This window comes from Camelus bactrianus, chromosome 15 (assembly GCF_048773025.1).
Source record: "Camelus bactrianus isolate YW-2024 breed Bactrian camel chromosome 15, ASM4877302v1, whole genome shotgun sequence".
NCBI lineage: Eukaryota > Metazoa > Chordata > Mammalia > Artiodactyla > Camelidae > Camelus > Camelus bactrianus.
This window is the reverse complement of record NC_133553.1, coordinates 29,660,418-29,682,765: the sequence shown is the minus strand read 5'-3', so window position 1 is coordinate 29,682,765 and position 22,348 is coordinate 29,660,418. Positions and strand designations below refer to the sequence as shown.

The window sequence follows — 22,348 nt, the reverse complement described above, 5'->3', positions numbered from 1 at the left end:
TCATAAATCAAGGTATACTAATCATAGGTAGGATTTATTGAAAATTTTCTCTGTGACTGACACTCTTCTGAATGTTTTGCTTAATAATTTGTTTAATCCTTACATTAACCCTGTGATGTAAGTTCTTTATTCACATTTCACATAGAAGTAAATTAAGTTGCCAATGGTCACACAGCTGGCAAGCAGAAATCCAACCCAGATAGTCAGGATTTGACCTTAAATGGTTATATTAGGAGAAAAAAAGATGAAAATTATAAGCTTAAGTGTTCAATTTAAGAAGCTAAAAAAAAAAAGACTAGCATAATAAAGGACAAAAAAGTAGAAAGAAATTAATGAAACAGAAGACAAAAATTTAACACCAAGAGTCAGGAAAGCCAAAAATTGACTCTTAAAGATTAATAAAATTAACAAACCTTTGGCAAGACTGATTCAAAAAAAGAAAGCAGAAATAAAGAAAGGGGTGAAAAGGAGATACAACTAAATATATTGCAAACAATAAAAGAGAAGGGGATATTATGACTAGCGCTATCGTCATGAAGTATTTTAATTCTGTAGTTTAAAATCTTCTTTAAAAGAGAATGCAGACCCAGAGTTTTTGCTGAAGAAACAAATCACGCCAGTCTTCTACAGCTATTTCAAAATACAGAAGAGGGAATATTTCCAACTCATCATATGAAGTTGTCATAAACATCAAAAAAAATTTTGTTGGTGTTTTTTGTTTTGGGGGGAGGGTAACTAGGCTTACTTATTATTATTTTCTTTTTATGTAACAGAGGTCCTGGGAATAGAACCCATCACCCCATGCATGCTAAACATGCACCCTGCCACTGAGCTATACCCACCCGCAACATCAAAATTTGATAATAGTAGAAGAAAGGATAATTGTAGGCCAATTTAACATTGAGGCAAAAATTCTAAACAATATTAAATAGTTGAATGTGGAAATTTATTAGAAGGATACTGCATTATGACCAAGTTGGATTTATCTTAGCCATGCAAAGATGATTTGACATATAAAAATGTTTACTATAATTTGTCATATAAACATTAAAGGAGAATATTGTATGCTTGTCTCACTAAATGCAGAAAAGATATCTGATAAAATTTAACACCTATTTATGATTAAAAAAATGAAAAAGTTATTGGCATATTAGGAATAGAATTTCCTAAACCTGAAAAGATGATCTTTTATTGTATTGAAACTGAAAACAGTTATGTTCATAAATGCAGACTGTTGTTCTCAGTTAACTGATAATCCTGAGAGTGTGACTTAACCCAGAGGAATGAGTCTAATGATAAGAATTTCTAGAATCATTGTAGTCATGCAGAGGAAATATTTCTTGGAAACCCCTTTGGTGCTCTTCAGATCTTATTAATATGCATAGGCTATTATTTATGTATTTTCATCCAGCAAATACTAATTAAATAACTTCATTGCACCAGGGTCTCTCTTGGTGAAAGACAGTCCTATTGTCAAGAAGCTCACTCCAGTAGAGAGATAGTCATACAGTCAGAAGTCACATATTCTGACTGTGGTAGAGGAATGCACAGAAATGCCTTGGGGAGCACAAGGAAACTCATTAATTCAGACACTGGAGGACTGGGCTAATGAAGGAAGACGGAGCAGAGCAGTATTTTATAGGACAAGTTAGAGGGCTAACCTTGCAGCCAATTAAAATCAGACATTAATTTGCCTCCTCTTTACTCTCCTTTTAAACTTATAATTCTCCTTTTTAATGACTATAGCCAATAATAATAGCTAATGTTTATTGAGGATTTATTGTCTGTCCTGCACTGTTGTAAGCACTTTATGTGTATCTACCCATTCAGTCCTCACAACAATATTGTAGGCATGTGCTATAATTAACCCCATGTTACGTATGAGGAAATTGCAAAGTAGCTTCCTTAAGATTGCTCAGCTTATCACTGACAGAGCCTGATTCAGATCTTGGCAGTCTTATTCCAGGCCTGTACTCCTGGAGTCCTTATCACTAAACCACACTGCTTCTCCATAGATTGTAACCTCCGTATTCTGCTTTTCAATAGAATTTAGAGAAAGGTGCAACAAAGAGAGCTATAGAAGCTGAGGTCTGTGGAAGCTTTGCTGTGAATGCAGTATTTGTATTATTGTCTAAAGCTGCCAGTCTTGATCTCGGACATTTTGGACCTAGTCTCTGATTACCACATTTACTCAGAACAGATCTACCATTTCAATCAAGTTAAATAAATATAAAATATTTTATTTCTGAAAATAAAAGGAGTTTGGGTTGTGCTTGTTTGTATTTGATTTGGAGTTTTTTGTTTTTGTGTAGGGGTAGATGCCCCAAAACATCTTTTACGAAAACATTGTATCCAAATCTTGTCTTAGCTCTCACCTTTGCTGTGAAGCCTCTTTTGGTTAGTTTATGGTTTGTGGGGATTTTTGTTTGTTTTTAGGTTTTTTTATCTTCCTTATTCCAACCTTTTTCTACTCTCTTGTTCAGGATTCTATAGATTCCAAGTAAAAGAAACTCACTTCAGAATAGTTAAGCTAAAAAGAGTGGTTATTGGAAGAGTACTAGGACCACTGACTGAAGCAATAGAAGGGGCAGTTCCTAGACACAGAAATGAATTTGGAGATTCTGTTTCCCTGTGCTCCTTCTCCTCGCTTTCCTGTGCTGACTTCATTGCTACCCCTAATGGCCTCACCAGGAAGTGGGGCAGCTCCAAGTTTGCCTTATCCCAATTTAATGAGCTTAGAGAAAGAAAAACTTCTTTCTCTGGTCTTTAAAATATCTGAATTGCAGGAGGGGATTCTGGCCCAGCTCAGATATGTGCATGTCCTTTGAGCCAGGGAGATGAGGTGCTGTGATGTTTAGATCAAGTGACCACACTTGGGTGGAAGTGGCAGGAGAAGTGAATTTGACACTCAGAAAAACCACACAGAAGTGTGGGGGTAAATCAGTTTCCTAAAAGGAGGAAAGGTGCTGTTAGAAGAAGAGGGCAAGAAAATGCTGAACAGATTATTACAAGTTTCTGCTAAGACACTTAATTGTATCCCAGATTTTGGCACTTTTCTCTACTTTGAGATTATAAACTCTTTGAAGGCAAAGACTATATATATAGATTTAGGAGTCAGATGGTTTTGGATTGGATCCCCTGTGAATCTTTATAGTACTTTGCACAGAACTAGGTGCTCAATAAACAGTTGTTTATTTTAATTCCTGTTTGGAATACTTTTCGTTATTTTGGCTCATTCTAGATGTCGTTTTAGGTAGACATTATCTTTTCCACTTTTAGTTATTGACTTATTTAATATATTTAATTAGTATTTAAATTAAATTAATATTGAATAGTTATTGAATTATTTAGTAATTGCTTCTGTGTTTAGTTCAAGATCTTATTGAATAAAAATTATGGGTAACCTGGTTAAACTGCATATGTTAAATATATGATTAAGCAAAATTCCTCTTCAAATGTTATGAGAAGCACATTGTTTCCCCCTTTTTTTAATGGATTGCTTTTTTATTGAAAATGAAGTACCAAGTCAAAGAATTATGAAAGATTTTATGTTCCTTAGAAATGAATTAGTACAAAAATAGATGATTTTAACATGTATTTGTCCTCAGTGGCTACATACCTTAAATACTTGCTATAGTCAAGATTTTTTAAATCATCCAGATGTTTTTTAAAACTTTTCATTTTTTTGCTTTAGTTTCACTTGCTTTAGGATTTTTATCATTTAATGCAAATGTCACATTTTTACATAAGACAAAGATTTTTCAATCAATGGCATATTGACTTCTTTTTATTGTCTCCTTAGGAACTGAGAGAAAGCTACAATACACAGCAGTTAGCCCTTGAGCAGCTTTATAAGATCAAACGTGACAAATTGAAGGAAATTGAAAGAAAAAGATCAGAGCTAATACAGAAAAAGAAACTAGAAGATGAGGCTACAAGGTAATATCACTGATAAATTTATTATGCTAGATTGCTATTAGAATTCTGATTTTTGTGGCCCATATCTTCAGTTTTACTATGAAAATTTAAGAGAAATAAAATGATTATCCTAAGATGTTAATTAGATTATAAATTTTAGAAGTTTTTCTTTTAAGGATTGAGTTTGTAGTAACCAATTTTATGTTCCATTAGTGAAAAATATGGACTTTGGAGTCAGACCTGGATTAGAATTCTTGATTTGCTACTGATTATCCAAGGAGGACCTGGATTTAGTCACTTTACTTTTCTAAACCTCAGTATTTCCATCTGAAAAATGGAAACATTAATGCATACCTCATAAGTGACTGAGAATTATAAATAAAACAATGTAGCTATAGAGCCAAGTATGTTTTTCAGGTAATAAGCACTCATTATTTCTATTTCCATAGTAAATCTATTATTGTTTCCTGAAAAATCATAAAAACCAAGTACTTAATTTTATGGCGTGGTAAATACTGAATGTAGAACTGCCAGGTTGGTGTAGTTCTCTTTGTATATATCTGAGATATATCAGCTGCCTCCATATATAGTAATAAGTAAGACAGCTGTGGTATCTGAATCATAGAACCATCCATTTAGAGACTTTGCATGATTCTTTTTTCTATCAGTAAGATACTATTTCTAATATGTTCCTCTGTTTCTCCCAAGTTCTCTAGTGTCAGAAATTATTATAATTAGTTAACAAATATCAGTGAACTGACATTTCTTTGCCTTGGAGAAGAGTAGATGAGTAATGTCCATGAAAAACCTAATAGTTACTGTGGAAGCAAGAAAGACACATTACCATATAGCAGTTCCCTTCTCTTAATGGCTTCAAGTAGCCACTTGTAACATGTTTTTATTGAGTGGTCGTGGTTGGCTGTGATGCAGGTAGACTCGGGGTTACCCTTTGCACCTAGATTTCTCATAATTCTATAGGAGATTCAGAGCTAAACAAATAGCTATAATACTCTCTACTCCAAGACTTCTACTTTTGTGACCCCCTAACAAAAGATACTAGAATAATATAGAAGTAGAGACAGTGAAGTTCAAATGAAGAAGGCTTTTATTTGCTGCCTAATTTGTGCCACTTAACATTGCACAAGGGAACTGTGCAGTGGCTCCACAGCTAGTCACTGTGTCAGAATTTTCTGTTGTCACATGCAAGTATCTTGGTATCTCTTTACTGCTCACAATTCCTTTCAGGCCAGCAGACCATATTAGTAGGACACGTTTCATTTCATTTATCAGCCTCACATATGATCCTACTTTAGTAGAGGGAAAGAATCAGAACAGAAGCAGATGTAGGATTGGTCTGGAGCTGGGTCTTAGTACTATATCCCGACTTCTTGGCCATTTGTCCAGCTATGTTGCTTTCTTGGTCCAAGCTATTGGTAATAGTCAGGTTTCCACATTGTAGATGTGGCTCTTTGCCCTTAGTCCAGCTTCTGAGGCATCTTCTGGCTCTGGACCAGTTTCTCATCCACAAGTTTCCACGTGAGAAACTTTACCAAAATTTAATTTTATATAATTTTAACTCTCTAGTCTTTTCTTTATCCCAGTAAATATGTGGTAAGTACTCTGATAGTGGTGTTTATAATGCTATGGGAATTTAAGTAAAGGTAGATTGGGTCATCCTAGGCATGGGAGAGTGTCAGGGAAAGTTACAGAGGTGGGAAAAGGAATGTTGGTTGAAATTAAGTAAGGACTGCAAGAGAAGCATGCCCCTCAAAGGAGAGTCAGTTATCAGATACAGGAGGTGTTAGAGGAAGCACTCTGTGAAGTGATAGAGGGTATGGGAGGGTTTACAAAGGGTTGAGAGAAGCTTGTCGTGGGATAATGAACCAGGAATATGAAGCATTAGATATTATGGAAATGAGGAGGAAGGGTTGATGACTAAGTGGCTCTCTAGTTGTTGGAATTACTCGAGATTTCCAAATTCCTCCAGGAATTATGGGAGTAGAGATATGGAATGAAGCCAAGACTTTCACGTTGGTGGGGCATAAATGCCCCCAAATCTCAGGAATGCATCTGGTCACAATCTCCACTGCCCTGTTAGTGTGTACGGAGGCTTGAAGAAGGTGCTGAATTTAGTGGTGACAGCTCTGCCTCTTGTAAGATCATGAAAAATATATGCACAGAAGAGCTACGGTGAGCATTAGTTCTAATACTAAAACAGCTGAGTCTGATCATAGGTCATTGTGACCAGCTAGAAACTAAGCTGCAGCTACATCAGACGTCAAAGAAACATGTACAGAAGCATGGCCCTGTATAGGAAAAATGCTCTATTATCTAACAGATGACAAAGACTTTTAAGTGATAATATAAGAAATAGCTAATCTGTCCAGAAGCATTTCCTATTTCCACAGCAATGCCTAAATCCTGAAGATAAGGATTAGCTAGAATAGTGGGAGTGAGAGCTGGAAAGCAGTCCTTGTGAAGAATCTGGAGAGAAGAGGAGGACATTTAGGTGTTTTCTGAACAAGTCCATTTTTAGATTTGTTTTCTGAATAGTTCCATTTCAGGTTTTCCCCCTTTTTTCTTGAGACTCAGAGGTTGGCTGAAAGGAAGAAATTTGAGAGTGTGAGAAATCGTTAGTCATACTCCCCAGCTTGATCTGTGTGTCCAATATTTCTTTCTTGACTGATTGATTGATTAATTGATTTTCTCCATCTGCCTTGATCCCCACAGTTTCTCCACACCCCCTACTAATATCTCTTTGCAGTAAAATAACTATATAATTATAGAAGATTAAATGTGTAAGAAATATGTAATTTTTCTTCAACTTGCCAGGAACAAGATCTTCTATTATATTTTTATTTTGTGTGAAAAATAATTTAAGACATTATGCAAAATTATTTTCTTTCATGTAAAGGAAAGCAAAACAAGCAAAAGAAAACTTATGGAAAGAAAGTCTTAAAAAGGAGGAAGAAGAAAAACAAAAGCGACTTCAAGAAGAAAAAGCACAAGAGAAAGTTCAAGAAGAGGAGCGGAAAGCTGAGGAGAAACAATGTAAGGATAAGGGTAAAAATAATTCGTTTGATTTTTCTGAAACAGAGCAACAAAAGCAATAAGAAAAAGATTCTGATGAACAAAAAAAAAAAAAAAAGAAGAAGAAAATTAAAACAGATGCTGATCCTTAGAGTCAGAAAAAAAACATTTTCTAAATTAAACTTGGATAAGAGAAGTTTGTAGGTTTATTAAGACAGACTGAGGGTAGAAATCTTAAAACAACACGGAGCAAAGAAGATAGTTATCACAAACTATGAATAAAACCCTGAACAGAGTTTTCATTATTGAAGTAAATAGTTTAAAATATTTTTATTCCACCAGTGTAACTATTTATTTTAATGAAGCAACAGTAAAATTTTAAGTCTTTGCACACTGAAATTTTCTCAGAAGATATACTTTGGAAACACCACGAAGTCCATTTCCAAAATACTTTAAATATTATTGTATTTCTTTTGAATGCTTATTAATGATACAATGTGCTGAAAATGTTACAAGGTAAAGCATTTATTCTATTAATGAGCAAAGTATCTTTAATCTGTTACATCTAGTGTACTTGTGAACTCTTCTACTGTGTTTTTTAGAATCATACCGATAAATCTGTAGATCTTTCTTCAGTCAACGGTGTTTACTTGCTGATCTTCTCATCTGTGACCTCCCTTTGTGCTCTTCTTTCCTTTGATATTCTGACCTCCACAGATCAAATTAAGCCTCTTGCAGCTTAGCCTCCCTCCACTTTGCACACTTAGTCACCACTCCTGGACCTTCCCTTATCCATGCACATGGCCCACCCTGCAAGTGGTCTCTTTGTTTTACTGCCTCCTGCTTTAGTTAAGATGCACAGCCTTGTTTGTTTTTATATTGATTCTATGCCTATTGAAGATACTTAAGTCCTAACAAGCCCATATCAAATGGATTTTCATTATACTCTTTGCTCAGGTTTTTGAGTTTTTTGTTTTTTTTTTTTGAGCTGTTTATTGAGTCATAGCAAAGATGAGTGTATATAGGAAAGCAGCAAATAATGACAGTTATCTTCTCTTTAGGTGAGCCAACTGGTGCTTTGGTGAATTACAGAGCATTATATCACTTTGAAGCAAGGAGCCACGATGAAATGAGTTTTAATTCTGGGGATATAATACAGGTAGGAAACAGTCTTTTTTTTTTTCTTCTCATGAATAAGCTGAATGCAATGTAACATATTACTTTCTATAATAATAATATTGAATATAATTTTATATGGTGACTTACCATTTTAAAAATATGTCTTAAACATTGCCTCATTTGGCTCTTACGACATACTGCAGGGCTGTGTAGGGCAGTTATTATTACTGCCATATTCTAGGTAAGGAAGACTTACACAAGTTGTAACTGTCAGCAGCATGGTGCAAGTACATGTCCTTTGATTTTCAAATCCAGTGTTCTTTCCACTGTGCCATACTACTATATGTCATAAAACGTGATACTGATTTTGTTATTTTAATAAATTACCAGTAAAATTTGGGGGAGCTGGTTATTTTCTGGCAACCATTAAAAAATTGTAGACTAGATAAACAAAATTATACTGTATAGCACAGGGAAATATATATAAGATCTTATGGTAGCTCACAGAGAAAGGAATGTGACAATGGATATATATATGTTCATGTATAATTGAAAAATTGTGCTCTACACTGGAATTTGACACAACATTGTAAAATGATTATAAATCAATAAAACAAACTTAAAAAAATAAAATAGTTGAAGGAGTTAGGTTCTGTGGCTCTAACTAGATATAGACTCTTGTTCTTTGGAATAAAAGGTTTTTATTATATAATCACAGACCATGTAAAATAGATGAATAAGAGAAGATGCAGGGAATAGCATTTGTTAGAGCTGTTGTGATGTACCGAAGAGAATACAGGCTTTAGAAGCATGCCAGCTTGGATTTTAGTCCCCGCTTCAGTTTCCTTCTTAGTAAATATATTTTATATATTTACCTAGAATACCTAGCCAGTGTCTACTCTCTTATCTCCATACACTGTTCATCAGTTAGGTAGCAAACATTCAGTGATACTTGCAATAGGGTTTACCAGAACTATCTATTCAAATACCCAAAATAATCACCAGCTACACATTCCTTCTGTTGCCATCACCACACTGACAGTGCCATGGTTGCTCCTCACTGAGGGAAGTCTGTTTTACAGGCAGCTTAAGTCCACAGTCTGCTGGCCGTACCGTTCCTCCTCTTCTAGTTGATGATGATCAAAGTCCAAGAATGAGTAAACACAGCCTATCTCTGGGCACGTTTCTTCAAGAGCCTACTTGTATATTTGGTTATATCTTTTATTTATTCTTTCAGCAAATATTTGTTGAGGGCTATGCTAGGCTGGGGATATGTGAACAAAACACAGTCTCTGTTCTTAATGAGTTTATAGTCTGATGAGAAAGACATAGTAAAGAAGTAGAGAAAAGAAGGTAGAGGAAGGAAGGCTCTAGACTGCTACCAGCTTTAGAACAGACCTCTTCCATGGTCAGAGAGCCAGTCTGGAGGCAGTGACAACAGGAACATAAAATTAACTGTAATTTCTTGAGTGCTTGTGTTGTCTACCGAATATGTAAAAGAATGAGTCATGAGTTACTTACCAGATACGTGATCTGGACAGCTTGGTTGATAATAGTGTCGTTCACTAAGAGAGGAAGATTAGAAGGTGGAAATGTAAGTGGAAATTGAAGTGAGTTTCAGTTTAGGCTGAGTTTCATATTTCTAGGCAACAATTGGATATCCAGAGATACCCAGAGAGAGCTCAAGTAGAGATCTCAGGCAGAGATCAGAGGAGGCCAACTTGGATGTCATCAGTGTGCCTGGTGGTAATTGAAGACATGACTGTAGTGGAGATCATCCAAGGGAATAGTGAAGAAGGGGGAACATGATTAAGGATGCAATCCCTGAGAAACATGGACACTGAAGGGGTTGTTAAAGGAAGAGGAGCCCTAAAAGAATGGAGGTAGGGGAAAAAACAGGAGTTTAGTGCCAGGGAAATTTGAGAAGAATGGTCCACATGTAAAATAAGACAGTACTAAAAAAAAAAAAAAAAATAGATTAGCAACAGCATAGTTATTGTTAACCTTGAGAACAGTATTGAGTGAAGAAAATGGAGGAAGAAGCCAAATTTCAGTGAGTTGAGGAACAAATTGGAAGGGAGGAAGAGGAGCCAATGAATGTATAAAACTCTTTGGAAGAGCTTGGCTTTTAAAGGAGGAAGGGAGTGAAGATGGTAAATAATGAGGAATATAGGTTGAGGGAAGTTGTTCTATTTTTTTGTTTTTATTTTTTGGTTTTTTAACTTGGCAGAAGCTTGAGCAAGTTTAAATAATGATAGAAAAGATCTGCAGCTCAGAGGGGAAAAGTTAATGATACTGGGAAGAGTAAATCACTAGTAGAGGAAGATTGCTTTTTCTAATTAAAGTATGACTTACATTTAGTAAAATGCACAGCCATAAGTCATGAGTATACAGTGCAAATAATATGTTCACATGTATTTCTATGAAACCACCACTCAGATCAACATACAGAACACAGAGCACTGAGGAAGGTACCACATGCCTCCCTGTCACAGACCTCTCTGTTTTGATCAGTGGATGGAGATGAACATTCATGAGAATCTGGAGGGTTTGCACTTAGAGCACAGGGAGAGAGAGTAGTGGAAGAACTTGATACCTCTTCCTTTGTGATTGGAGAGCTGGATGAAAAGATGGGTGGGATCATAATTTGCTGAGGTAGAAGGTGAGGTCAAATATGAGGGCTTCTGTTATTCTTGGTCAGGATAGCGGCAAGTTCTGATCAGCTTATTGGATGAGGGTGGCAGAGGAGATTTGATTGAAAATTAAAAAGATAAGAAATTCCACTGAACCCTGACAGCATTTTTCATGACAGCTTGCTTTTCCTGCCTTATCTATTAATGCTGCTTTTGAAGTAATAGTTTCCCTAGGCCTGTGAAAATTTATGTAAAACTTTCTGGTTTAATCTGTGTAAATTGACAACTGAAAATTCATTAGAACTGTAAGTGATACATATGAAATTGATTGAAATTGACCCCTTACAAAGCAGAGTTGGTTTCACTCTGAAAAATAAGTGAATGGGCCTTTTCTTCTTCGTAAGGTTGAAAATATTAGGAAATAGTATTAAAGAAATTATGATTTTTAAAGTTTGTAGGAAAAGGAAGAAGTGTTTGAATGCTAGTACTCATACCTTTTAAGTGATTCCTTGCCTTTAGACCAAATACTTAAATCAGGTTTAGGTTGCATAATTTCTCGGGTTAATTGTGTTCTTGCCTTCATTTTTAGTGCTCTGGTTGAGTGACTTTAAACAGTCTTAAACTAGATCTACAGGATGATATTTAATCGGTGGTTCCTCGTGTTCTACTTCAGAACACAATTTTATGGTGGTTACATGGCTGTGATGCTGTCTGTGCGGTTTAGCCACCACAGCTCTGATTGAGGGATTTTCTAAATATCTTATTAATAATGTAATAAATAGCCAGACATGTAACATTAAAATGAGAATTATTTACCATGAACACAAATGAAGTTGCCCTGACAAAAACTCCATTTGTTATCAGTTAAGCTTTAAATCTGTTGTTTATCTAATTTAGAATAGTCCGTTCGAGTTAACATTCGTTGAGTTTCTAACCATGTGCCTCCTGGGGATATATAAAAATGAATAAGGAAGTCAAAGTTTAGGAAGAAAAAAGAAGTGTGTTTAACTGTACAGAATATAACATGGTAAGTTTAGATTAATGACTTAGAGAAATAAAGTGCTGTCAGAACCCAAGGATGAAGCAATAACACAACCAAATAGAATTGGGAACGTTTTCCCCGAGAAGAGAATGGAGGAAGGACTCAAAGGATTCTGTTTCATACTTGTTTAGTGCTTTACAGTTTACTAAGCATTTTTTTGAATATTCTTAATTTAATTCTCAAAATAACCTGGAAGAAGGTAGGACAGGTATTTTCCCTCAGATTTTATGGATGAAGAAACTGAGGCCTTAGATGGTATTCATTATCTCACAGCAGATTACCAACCAGGTGGCATGGCTAAAGCTGAAGCGTAATTCTTTACCTCCAAAGTCTGTGCTCTTTCTTGTAACCCACATAAAATCCTGCCAGGAGGAATAGCTTGAACAAAAATGCTGAAACATATGAGCACCTGACCATTTGCCTAGAAAATGGGACAGGTGTTGAGAGATGAAGCTAGAAAAGTAAGCTCAAACTTGACAAAGAAACCATAATTTCAGAGGCCTTGAATTCTACACCAAGAAGTTTGAACTTTGACATGCTTAAAACTACAGTGATGGAATCTGCTAGGATAAATACTGTGATAAGTCTGCAGTGACTCATATAGAATAAAAGACGCTGAGACTGGAAAGGGAGAAGTAAGATTTAATTTGCAGAAGACATGATTGTCTATGTAGAAAATCCCATAGAATCTATTGGAAAAGAAAAAAAGCTTTTAGATCTAATAAGTAAGTTTAGCAAGCTTGTGTGGCAGGATACAAATCATATACAAAAATTAGTGTGTTTCTGTTTACAAGCAAGTAATATTCAGAAATTGAAATAAAAATACCATTTATAATAACATAAAAATACGAAATGCTTAGAGATAAAATGGATAAAAGATGTGCAAGACCTGTTATGAAGTATTGTTGAGAAAAATTGAAGACCTAAATAAATGGAAAGCTATATACCATGTTCATGATTTGGAAGGCTCAGTATTGATGATAAAGCAGTTCTCCTCAAATTCTCCTATTATAGTCAAGGCACTTTCGATCAAACTCCCACCAGGCTTTTTGGTAGAGATTGACAAGCTGATTCATAGCCAAAACAACTTTAGAAAAAGTAGAACAAAGTTGAAGGCCTTATGCTACCTGATTATCAGGTGTATTGTAAAGTTACAGTAATCAGGATGGTGTGGTATTAATATCCAGTTAGGTAAATAGATCAGTGGAACAGAATAGGTAAAGAGATCTACATCTCTATATTTATATAACTGATTTTTACAAAGGCAGTTCAGTTGAGAAGGGATACTCTTTTCAAAAAAGCAAATAATACTGGAACAATTAGCTATCCATATAAACAAAAATGAATTTTGGCTAATTGCTTACAACATATATAAAAATTAGCTCAACATAGATCAAATGTAAATCCTGAAATGTAAAACCTAAAACTGTAGAACTTCTAGAAGAAAACATTGGAGAAAATCCTTATGACTTTGAGTTGCTTAAGGATTTCTTAGATACAACATAATACGAGGTTTCTTTCTGATGGAGACTGTTCTCCATCAAACAGTAGTTGATTGTGGTAATGATTGCACAACTGAATATACTAAAATTCATTGATTTGTATACTTTAAATGGGAGGATTGTATGGTGAATTTTATCTCAATAAAGCTGTTATTGTAACAAGATAAACGTGGATCCACCACATGAGCCAGCCATGCCACTCCTAGATCTTTACTTAAGAGAATTGAAAACATTATGTCCGTACAAAAACAGATGTTCATTGTGACTTTAACTGTAATAGCCAAAAACAGTTCAAATGTCCATCAGTAGGTATAAACAGATAAACAAATGGTGGTACATCCATACAATGTAATACTACTCAGTAATCAGATGGAACTATTCACATTCACTACAACATGGATGGATCTCAAAATAATAATAAACAGTAGGCTGAGTAAAAGGAGTCAGACCAAAAGGAAAAAGGATATGTATTGTGTGATTTTGTTTATAGAAAGTTCTAGAACATGCAGAGTAATCTTTAATGACAAAAAGCAGACCAGTGCTTTCCTGGATAATGAGGCAAGAGTCATGTGGAGAAGTGGAAGGGAGTGCTTTCAGTGGAGCAAGAAGAAATATTCGGGGGTGATGGATGTGTTTATTATCTTGATTGTGGTGATTTTTCACAAGTGTATACATATGTCAAAACTTAACAAATTTAATACCTTAAATGTGAATTTTATATGTTTGTTATACCTCAGAAACTTATTTTTAAAAATCTAAATGGATACAGAGTCATTTGCCATACAAATTCTACATGATTTGAATTCTGCTGTCAAATCTGTTTTAGAAGGGTCATCTGAAGAGTGTAGAAAATGTACTGGAGAACAGAGATGCAGTTGGCATATTAATTTGTTCATGACTTTAGCAAATTAGTATTATGCAGGGCAAGGGTGTCAATGAAAGGGCTCACAAATTGAAGAAATACATGTAAATAAAGAATAATGTAGTACAACAAAGCTAATTATGGTAGTTTAAGATAATTCTGGCCTGGGTTGGGGGCAATTAACAGAATCTTGAAGGATGAGTAAAGATTACAATAATCTGGCTGTGAAACGGAAAAAGCCTGAAGTAGGTTAGGAGTGTAAGGTTGAAAAAGAATTCAGAAAACCTTTTAGTGGCAAAATCAACAGAGTATGGATAGGGAAATGTAAGAGAGGTAAGAGCCAAAGATTTTTTTTATTTAAAATGATTAAGTCTTTGGTAAGAATTACAGAGATATAAGGAATTTAGGAGAAGGAGTAGATTAAGGGAGAAAAGAAGTTCAATCTTAGACTTAAGTTGGAAGTTCCTATGGGACATCCAGTTGAAGATGTCTTATTAATTGAAAGTATAGGCTTGTCCCTTTGGCAAGAAGTCAGTTCTGCAAATATAGCTTTCATTTCAGATTCATTATTGTAAAAGAACTGATCAAACTGTAGGAATGAGGAGGCCTGTTCTGGAAGTTGTGTAGCATGAAGTAAAAGTCAGTGATGAAACTTGAGATATTATCAGTGTTCAAGGGACAAAGGACCAAGAAGCAGAAGAAGAGCTGCTGTGAGGACAGAGGATGTTGGACTGTAGGAGGGAAATGTCTGGGAGAAGAAGTGAAACTATAAATCACCTATGTGTTTTACCAGTGAAAAATAGTATGCGGAGAAAGTTTTCTAGTTCTCTTTGAGAGTTCAAAAATCCTCTAATAGGAACAGAGAAAACAAAGCAAAAAACGAAGTGATGAGTAACCATAGGAAAATAGAAAGTTTACAAAACTAGAAATGTAATTAGCAGAACACTGCATGACTCAGATGTAAATATTAATTTACATAGTCATAATAATATAAAAATTGAATATAATTTAACCAAAAGTTATAGCAATATTAGTAAAATAAGAGGATACAGTAAACGTGAGTTAAATTTTTGTTTTCTATAACCAAAAACCAATAGATAATGTCTAAAATTGAGAAGTTCAAACAATAGCAGCATAAATACATTATTTAGAAATGTGGAAGATAATACAGAAGAAACAGCTAAGAAGGACAAGGTGCTATTAGGAGTGGAAATCAGGGCATAAGGAGCATGTGGTCTTCTATCATAGGCCCTGTAGAATGCTATTTGTCTTTGTAAACTATTTTTATATATTAACTTGGATAAAATTAAAAATATGTAAAAAGACACCTTGTCAATCGTTAGAGATAGTAACCTATTAATTTGTAGGAAATGCCTTTGCTATTTAGTTAGATGGGCCTGAATTCTGAATTCTAATTCTGAAAATTTGGCTGTTAGACAGTGGTTTGCATCCATTCCCATCATAAATGTGTGGCTTTCTAACCACTGTTAACCCTTCTCTTTGTTTCCCTAGGTTGATGAAAAAACCGTAGGAGAACCTGGCTGGCTTTATGGTAGTTTTCAAGGAAATTTTGGGTGGTTTCCTTGCAACTATGTAGAAAAAATGACATCAAGTGAAAAATCGGTGTCTCCTAAGAAGGCCTTACTTCCTCCTACAGTATCTTTATCTGCTACCTCAACTTCTGAGTAAGTTTTTAGCTAACAGTGGAGTTTATGTCTCTGCAAATGTAAGAATACCTAATACGTATATTTGTGTCATCCTGCTACTTAATCATATTGTATCTGTACTGAACTCTCTACGAGCACCTTTTGTTTCAAATTTAATACTGAAGTTTGGTAGATAAAAACATAGGTCAGTAGTTTGTTTATGAATCTTTCCCATAAGTTGTATTTAAACACAATGTATATTATATACAGGTGGATAAAATGGCAGTACTTCATTAGATTCTAAACAACTAAGTATATTTATATCTAATTGTTATGTTTATAGATCACTTTCTTCAAATCAACCAGCATCAGTGACTGATTATCAAAATGTATCGTTTTCAAACCTAACTGTTAACACATCTTGGCAGAAAAAGTCAGCTTTTACTCGCACTGTGTCCCCTGTATCTGTATCACCTATTCATGGACAGGTATGTATCATTAATTTTTGTGTGCTTTGTTCTTTGACATTGCTCCTGGTTCATGTAAAATAGACTGAAGATTTTTGTACAAAGGTGTCATTTATTCTTTTAACCAGAGTTTGGCTTCTGTTCTTAGCATTTATATATGATATGAAGTTGAAGAAATTATTAGAGGTTTCTCAACAATTTATTCTCATAGTATCAAGTTGCTACCAGCTAAGATTTCTGAGTTCAAAATACAATTTGTGTGAGAGGGTATAGCTCAAGTGGTAGAGCGCATGCTTAGCATGCAGGAGGTTCTGGGTTCAATCCCCAGTACCTCCTCTAAAAATAAATGAATAAACCTAATACTAACTCCTTCCAAAAAATTTTTTTAATGTAAAAATTCAAAATATAATTTTTACAAATCTGATTTTATTGTTCTTAATTTGTAATTAATATAAAAGCTTGGGCTTGGGGATTTTTTTTGTTGTTTCTTTTCCTTAAATAAATCATTTATGTGAGAACTGTGTTTATATATATATATTTAGCCTCTTGTTTAGATGTAACCAAGATGCAAGTATTGTTGTATTAACATTATTAAAAAGAAATCACAGACCTCATCAGAATAGAGTCCTGCAGATTTCACCTTCACTCTGAAATGTTTATTGTGTGACCATAGGTTCCAGACATTTTATTATGTGCTAGAAATTTAATGGGAAAAAAAAACTTCTGTCATTAAGAAGTCATAATCTAATGAACACAAACATAAATAAATAACTTTATGAGAAATGTTGTAATAAAGATATTTTACAAAGTCTTGAGGGGTATATAGAGGGGAGAGCATTTCATTTCAATCTGTGGGAATTGCAACAGGCTTCATAATAGGCAGGGCATTTGAGTAGAACATTCAAAAATGAGCAGTATTTCATCAAACAGAGAATGAAAGTTATTCCTGTGAAAGAACAGTTTGGGGAAAGTCACTGAGGCATATTAACACAAGGAGTTTACAGGAAACAAGAATTGTTTATAGTGTAACTAATGTATAGGACTCGAAGAAAGGGTTAAGAAGTGAAGTTAGAAGAGTTGAGGTTTATTTACAAAGCATTTAATGCTGTGCTTAGCAACTGGCAGTGGAAAGCCCACAAAGGTTTTTAAGAGGAGAGTTCAAGGATATATTTTAGGAAGATAGCTCTGGCAGTAGTATAGAGGCCAGATGGGTGGAAGAAAGCAAAGGAAGGGAGGATGTTACAATAGCTAAGTGACAGATGATGTGTGAACCAATACCATAGTAATGAAAATACATAGGAGAGGAGATAGACTTAAAAGAGTATTAGAAATCAGCATAAAGTTAGGAATCCATTGAATGTGGAAAGTGAGGAAGAAGTTGGAGTTAAAGGTACCTCTTCAGGGTAAGTAGCTGAAAGGATGATGGTATCATTGTGCAGTGCAGGAGAAGTGGGCGTGGAGGGTTCTAAAAATGACTACATTTCAGGCATGCAGGTTAAATATCTGTAGTAGGTGCAGCCTGGTGGGAAAGCCTAGTAGGCAGCTTGGTTTACAAGGCTGGAGCTCAAAAGATACAGTTACAATTAAGATATAGATTTGAAAGGTCTTAAGCATAAATTAGATTATTTAGGAAATTATGTGAAACAGGAAGGGAGAGGGACTGGACCAAAGAAGAGCCATCAGTCACCAGAGAGTGAGCTTCAGGAACTGCAGGGGTTTTAGTGATGTCAGCATTGTTCAGAGTTCAGGGAAAGTAAGGGCCTGCAAGAAGCTTTTGACTCTGATGTTATCAGTAATCTTGTTAAGAGGTTCAGTATTGTGATGGGTAGGGAACTGAAATTAGAATGGATTGAGGGGTGAAACTGGAAAGCAAGTTTAAGACTGTTCTTTCTTTAAGGAAGTTAGAAGTAGACGTAAATAGAGAAGTGGAGAAACTGAAGATTTAAGAGAGGGACTTTACAATGTTACAGAATATTTTTAGAAAATGAGAGGGCATAAGAGAAGGTTTAGAGCACAGGTAAGGAGGTTAGCCTTATCAGCAAAACAAAAACACTCCTTCCTCTGAGAGACGAGGGAAAGAAAGAAGGCTGAATAAGAACATGAAGAAGTTAAGAGACAGAAAGCAGAAAAGTGGAGGGAGGGAGGCTGAGCCCAAGTGCATCTTGATTCCTAGTGGAATAAACAGAGTCCGCTGCTGTGAGGAGACTTTGGAAACTGGAGGGAAAAAAAGGTTCCCCTTTTCATTTGTTCTGTGATATATAGTTGATGGATCTGTGAATACACTTCTTGAGTATCCAGTGTTTACCTCCCATTACCAGTGGTGCTTAAGGCCAAGATGTCTCCTTGAATGGTAGGCGTTGGGTCTTAAAAGGCTATTCAGATGGTTGTCTGTCATATATAATTCTAGGCTACTTAGTAGATTAGTAATCTTAAGTCACCATTGATAATAAGTCACCACCACATCAAAATGGTCTGCTATCTGAACAGTAAGTACGTTTTATACTAGGAAACAGAAATCATGGTTACTGTTGTTTTTGTTTTTTTTTTAATTTTGTGATTTTGTATTCACAGGGACAGGTTGTAGAAAACCTAAAAGCACAGGCCCTTTGTTCCTGGACTGCGAAGAAAGATAACCACTTGAACTTCTCAAAACACGATGTTATTACTGTCTTGGAGCAGCAAGAAAATTGGTGGTTTGGGGAGGTGCATGGAGGAAGAGGATGGTTTCCAAAATCCTACGTCAAAATCATCCCTGGGAGTGAGGTCAAGCGGGAAGAGTAAGCATTTTTATGTGTTTACACAAGGTGTGGATGTTGGTGTTTTCACTGGTGAGTCAGCCGTCATCTGACTGGCTGTGCAGGAAATAAAAGTTTATGCTTGAGTCCGAATATCAGAAGGGTAATTCCTAGAGTGAAAAAAAGGTCACGCTTCAGATATTCATACTAGTTTGAAAATATCTTTTATTCTGGTTACTTTAGATTCCTAAAGTTTTCAGGGTGCTTAAAATTTTAGATCTCCTGCTTTCTTTGTAGCATCAGGTCAATTAGAGAAGTTACTTTTCATTTCCTCTAGAGCATTTCTCCCTTATTGTTTACTATAAATTGTCAATATTTAGACGAATCTTTACTGAAGGCCTCCCCTTTGCCAGAGTGGGGCTTTCCCATCTCTGGGCCTCCAGAGGTCCTTGAACATCACCTTCCTTACTGCTCATACACACTGGGTTGTAGTTATTTACCTCCTTGCCTATATCCTTTGTTAGGTCATAAGCCCCAGGAGCATGGGATCCACATCTTTTTTGTTCGTTTTTCAGTTTTTTCATACCTAATGCATCTTACCTTAATGCATAGTAGCTGCTCAGTCATATTAGTTCCACAACTGAGGAGAGGAGCAAATGAAAGAACAACCAAATGAATGAACTTTCACATGAACCAAAAAACAAAACCAGATAAGGTCTCTGGCCTTTATTTCCCAGCCTGTAGGGGAGTCAGGTCATCAAACATCTTTAATACAAAGACTTTTAAGTGCTGTAATACAGCTGTGGGTAACTGTTGCTTGTGTTTTATATGGAAGTTGATCTAAATAGAAAAGCAATATGATTTAACGAAAAGGAACAGGGGTCTTTGGAAATAAAGAGCCTCGAGTTCTGATTCTGCTGTTTTTACCAGACTGTGTGGGATAACCCACTTGGCCTTTAGCTTTTTAATTGATTGAATGAAAATAATAAACTAAAAAAATCTTTAAGAATCCTTTCAGTGCTAAGATTCTGTATATCAGTTTTTAGTTCAAATGCAGGAATTTACTTTTCAGTCGGACATAGAATACAACAGTAGTACATGGCTGATGTGTAGACTGGCACTGCGCTCCATCCTTTATAGAAACATCTCATGTAAACTCCATAACATGTTACGGGGAAGGAAAACTTCAACACAAAGAGATTAAGTTTAAATGCCTTTAAGGACATTTCTCCCAACTTGTTGTTCAGTTACCGATCTTTTCTAACAGGTAAGGCATGTAACTTGAAAACCTGCAGTAACAGAGAATTCTGCACTAAATAAGGCAGTTCATTCAGCGTGCCCATGTCGTAAGGTTCCACTCTGGTCACCTGAAAACTGTCTCACTATATAATTTACTCACAGGTCCTGGGGAGCCCTGTGACACCTGTATCCTACAGATGTCTATCTAGTTCTTAAATTCCACAGTCTTCTAGGTTTTTGAAACAGTTTCCTGGGTTAAATTGGAAATAAAAGCTATACATGTTCCAAAATGTAAAAATAAAAAAACCCCACAAAAATGTAAAAATTAAGTTCTGTTATTGTTATGTATTTTTTAAATGTACTGTGCTCTAAACAAGTAGTAAAAGTTATGTATTACCCTTGTTTTTCCCTAAACCAAGCCAAGTCCCATATGTGCTTTACTAAGTAATTGCCCATTTACCAATGCATCGTATCTTTTAAGTTACCTTAGAAAGGCAAAATATCTCACATTTGAGAAAACTATTTATAAATTATATTGAAATTACTTTAATAGATTTAAAATTTTTTGAAGTTTGTAACTTTGACAGTTCTTAATCCACTAGAATTTTGTACATGAGGCTATTTCTAGCCTGTGTATTGAGACAGTATTTCAATTAATTTTGGCTCTTAAAAGAATGTACTCACAACACCTGCTGTGTTCATCACATCACCTTTCTTGCTTTTTTGCTTGTTGATGTCTTTTTTTGTTGTTTCACTATTTTTTCTTACCTGTTTGTATGTTTATTTGGCAGACCAGAAGCTTTGTATGCAGCTATAAACAAGAAACCTACCTCTGCAGCCTGTACAGTGGGAGAAGGTGAGCTTTTGGCAATTTGTAAATTAGATGGACGTCAAATTAGCGATTGACTGGTTATCTGACTTCCTACAGTTGTTACTCCCCTTGCTTTTTTTCCTTCAGTGTTAAAGTGAGGTTACGAAAACCTGCTCCCTCTCTATTTCACACAAATATTAAGAATATAGAAAAATATATGGCTGAAGATACTTGACACTTTTATAAAATCAGTACTACAAAAATTCAGCGTAGACTGCCTCGATAAATAAGATCATTAATAAAAAGTGTTTCAGTGAGATAGCACGAAGTATTTTGTTTTCCATTTATTATATACTAGGTTATAGATGTTTAAAATATAAGTAAATTTCAGTACATTTAGAGGTTCACAAATTGCATTTTACAGTGTACCACATAAATCATTAAGAGGATTTGAAATCAAGGTACACTTTATCATAAATATTACAAAGAAAACTTGTATAGCCCTTTGGGTTATTTGAGTGATTATCTTAATTTTCATCATGTACTGACAGATGAAAGCTCTCTAACCTTACTTCAGACAGTATTTTTATTTAATAGTAGGTTTATAAATGAATTGTTCCATGTCTTGACTCTGTAGAGATACTGATAACCATTTGTAGCTTTGGGGTTATTCTCTGATATGATGATGATGATTATGATGATGGTGATGATAACACAACTGGGGAAAAAATCCTGTAATAAAGCTTTATAACAAATCAAAAACTTAATCTTTTCCTAAGAAATTGTTAAATAATTACTTCATTCTGTTTTCTACCTTAACGTTTCTTTACATTTAGGTTTCCTTAAGTCACGAGGTCTTTTAATTTACTCAAGATCTTGGAGATTAACATAATCTGTAATCTTACAAACAAAATTAGTTTCTTTTTGCTTTGTTCCCTACAGAGTATATTGCACTTTATCCATATTCAAGTGTAGAACCTGGAGATTTGACTTTCACTGAAGGTGAAGAAATATTGGTGACCCAGAAAGATGGAGAATGGTGGACAGGAAGTATTGGCGATCGAACTGGAATTTTTCCGTCAAATTATGTCAAACCAAAAGATCAAGAGGTAGCGTTATTTTGATATAGAAACAGAATCATTCCATTCCTGTTGATCAAGGTTCATATTTAAAACAGAGACACACGTATATGGTTTTGGTCAGGCTGCTTTGGTTACAAGGAAACTACTTAGGGTAGCTCCAGTAAAATACTGTTTGTTATGGGGATCCTGTTACAGAGAGAAGGGAGAAATGATTTCATGAAATCCTAAGAACAAGAGCCATAGGTAGGGCTGGGCCTCATGG

At 35.1% G+C, this 22,348-nt stretch overlaps 1 protein-coding gene across 6 annotated transcripts in view; it reads left to right on the top strand.

The window, feature by feature from the left end:
* Nucleotides 1-22,348, top strand: part of ITSN2 (intersectin 2) — a 132,391-nt gene that overhangs the window by 73,209 nt on the left and 36,834 nt on the right. For all 6 annotated transcript variants that reach the window (XR_012499265.1, XM_074341740.1, XM_074341739.1 and 3 more), the window contains 8 exons: nucleotides 3,803-3,939; nucleotides 6,833-6,969; nucleotides 8,010-8,107; nucleotides 15,619-15,791; nucleotides 16,096-16,240; nucleotides 18,791-18,996; nucleotides 20,985-21,049; nucleotides 21,947-22,113. Coding sequence is in view for 5 of the 6 variants with exons in the window: in XM_074341740.1 (XP_074197841.1) it covers nucleotides 3,803-3,939; nucleotides 6,833-6,969; nucleotides 8,010-8,107; nucleotides 15,619-15,791; nucleotides 16,096-16,240; nucleotides 18,791-18,996; nucleotides 20,985-21,049; nucleotides 21,947-22,113 (1,128 nt within the window). In the remaining variant the exon portion in view is untranslated. The remainder of the gene's footprint in view (nucleotides 1-3,802; nucleotides 3,940-6,832; nucleotides 6,970-8,009; nucleotides 8,108-15,618; nucleotides 15,792-16,095; nucleotides 16,241-18,790; nucleotides 18,997-20,984; nucleotides 21,050-21,946; nucleotides 22,114-22,348) is intronic.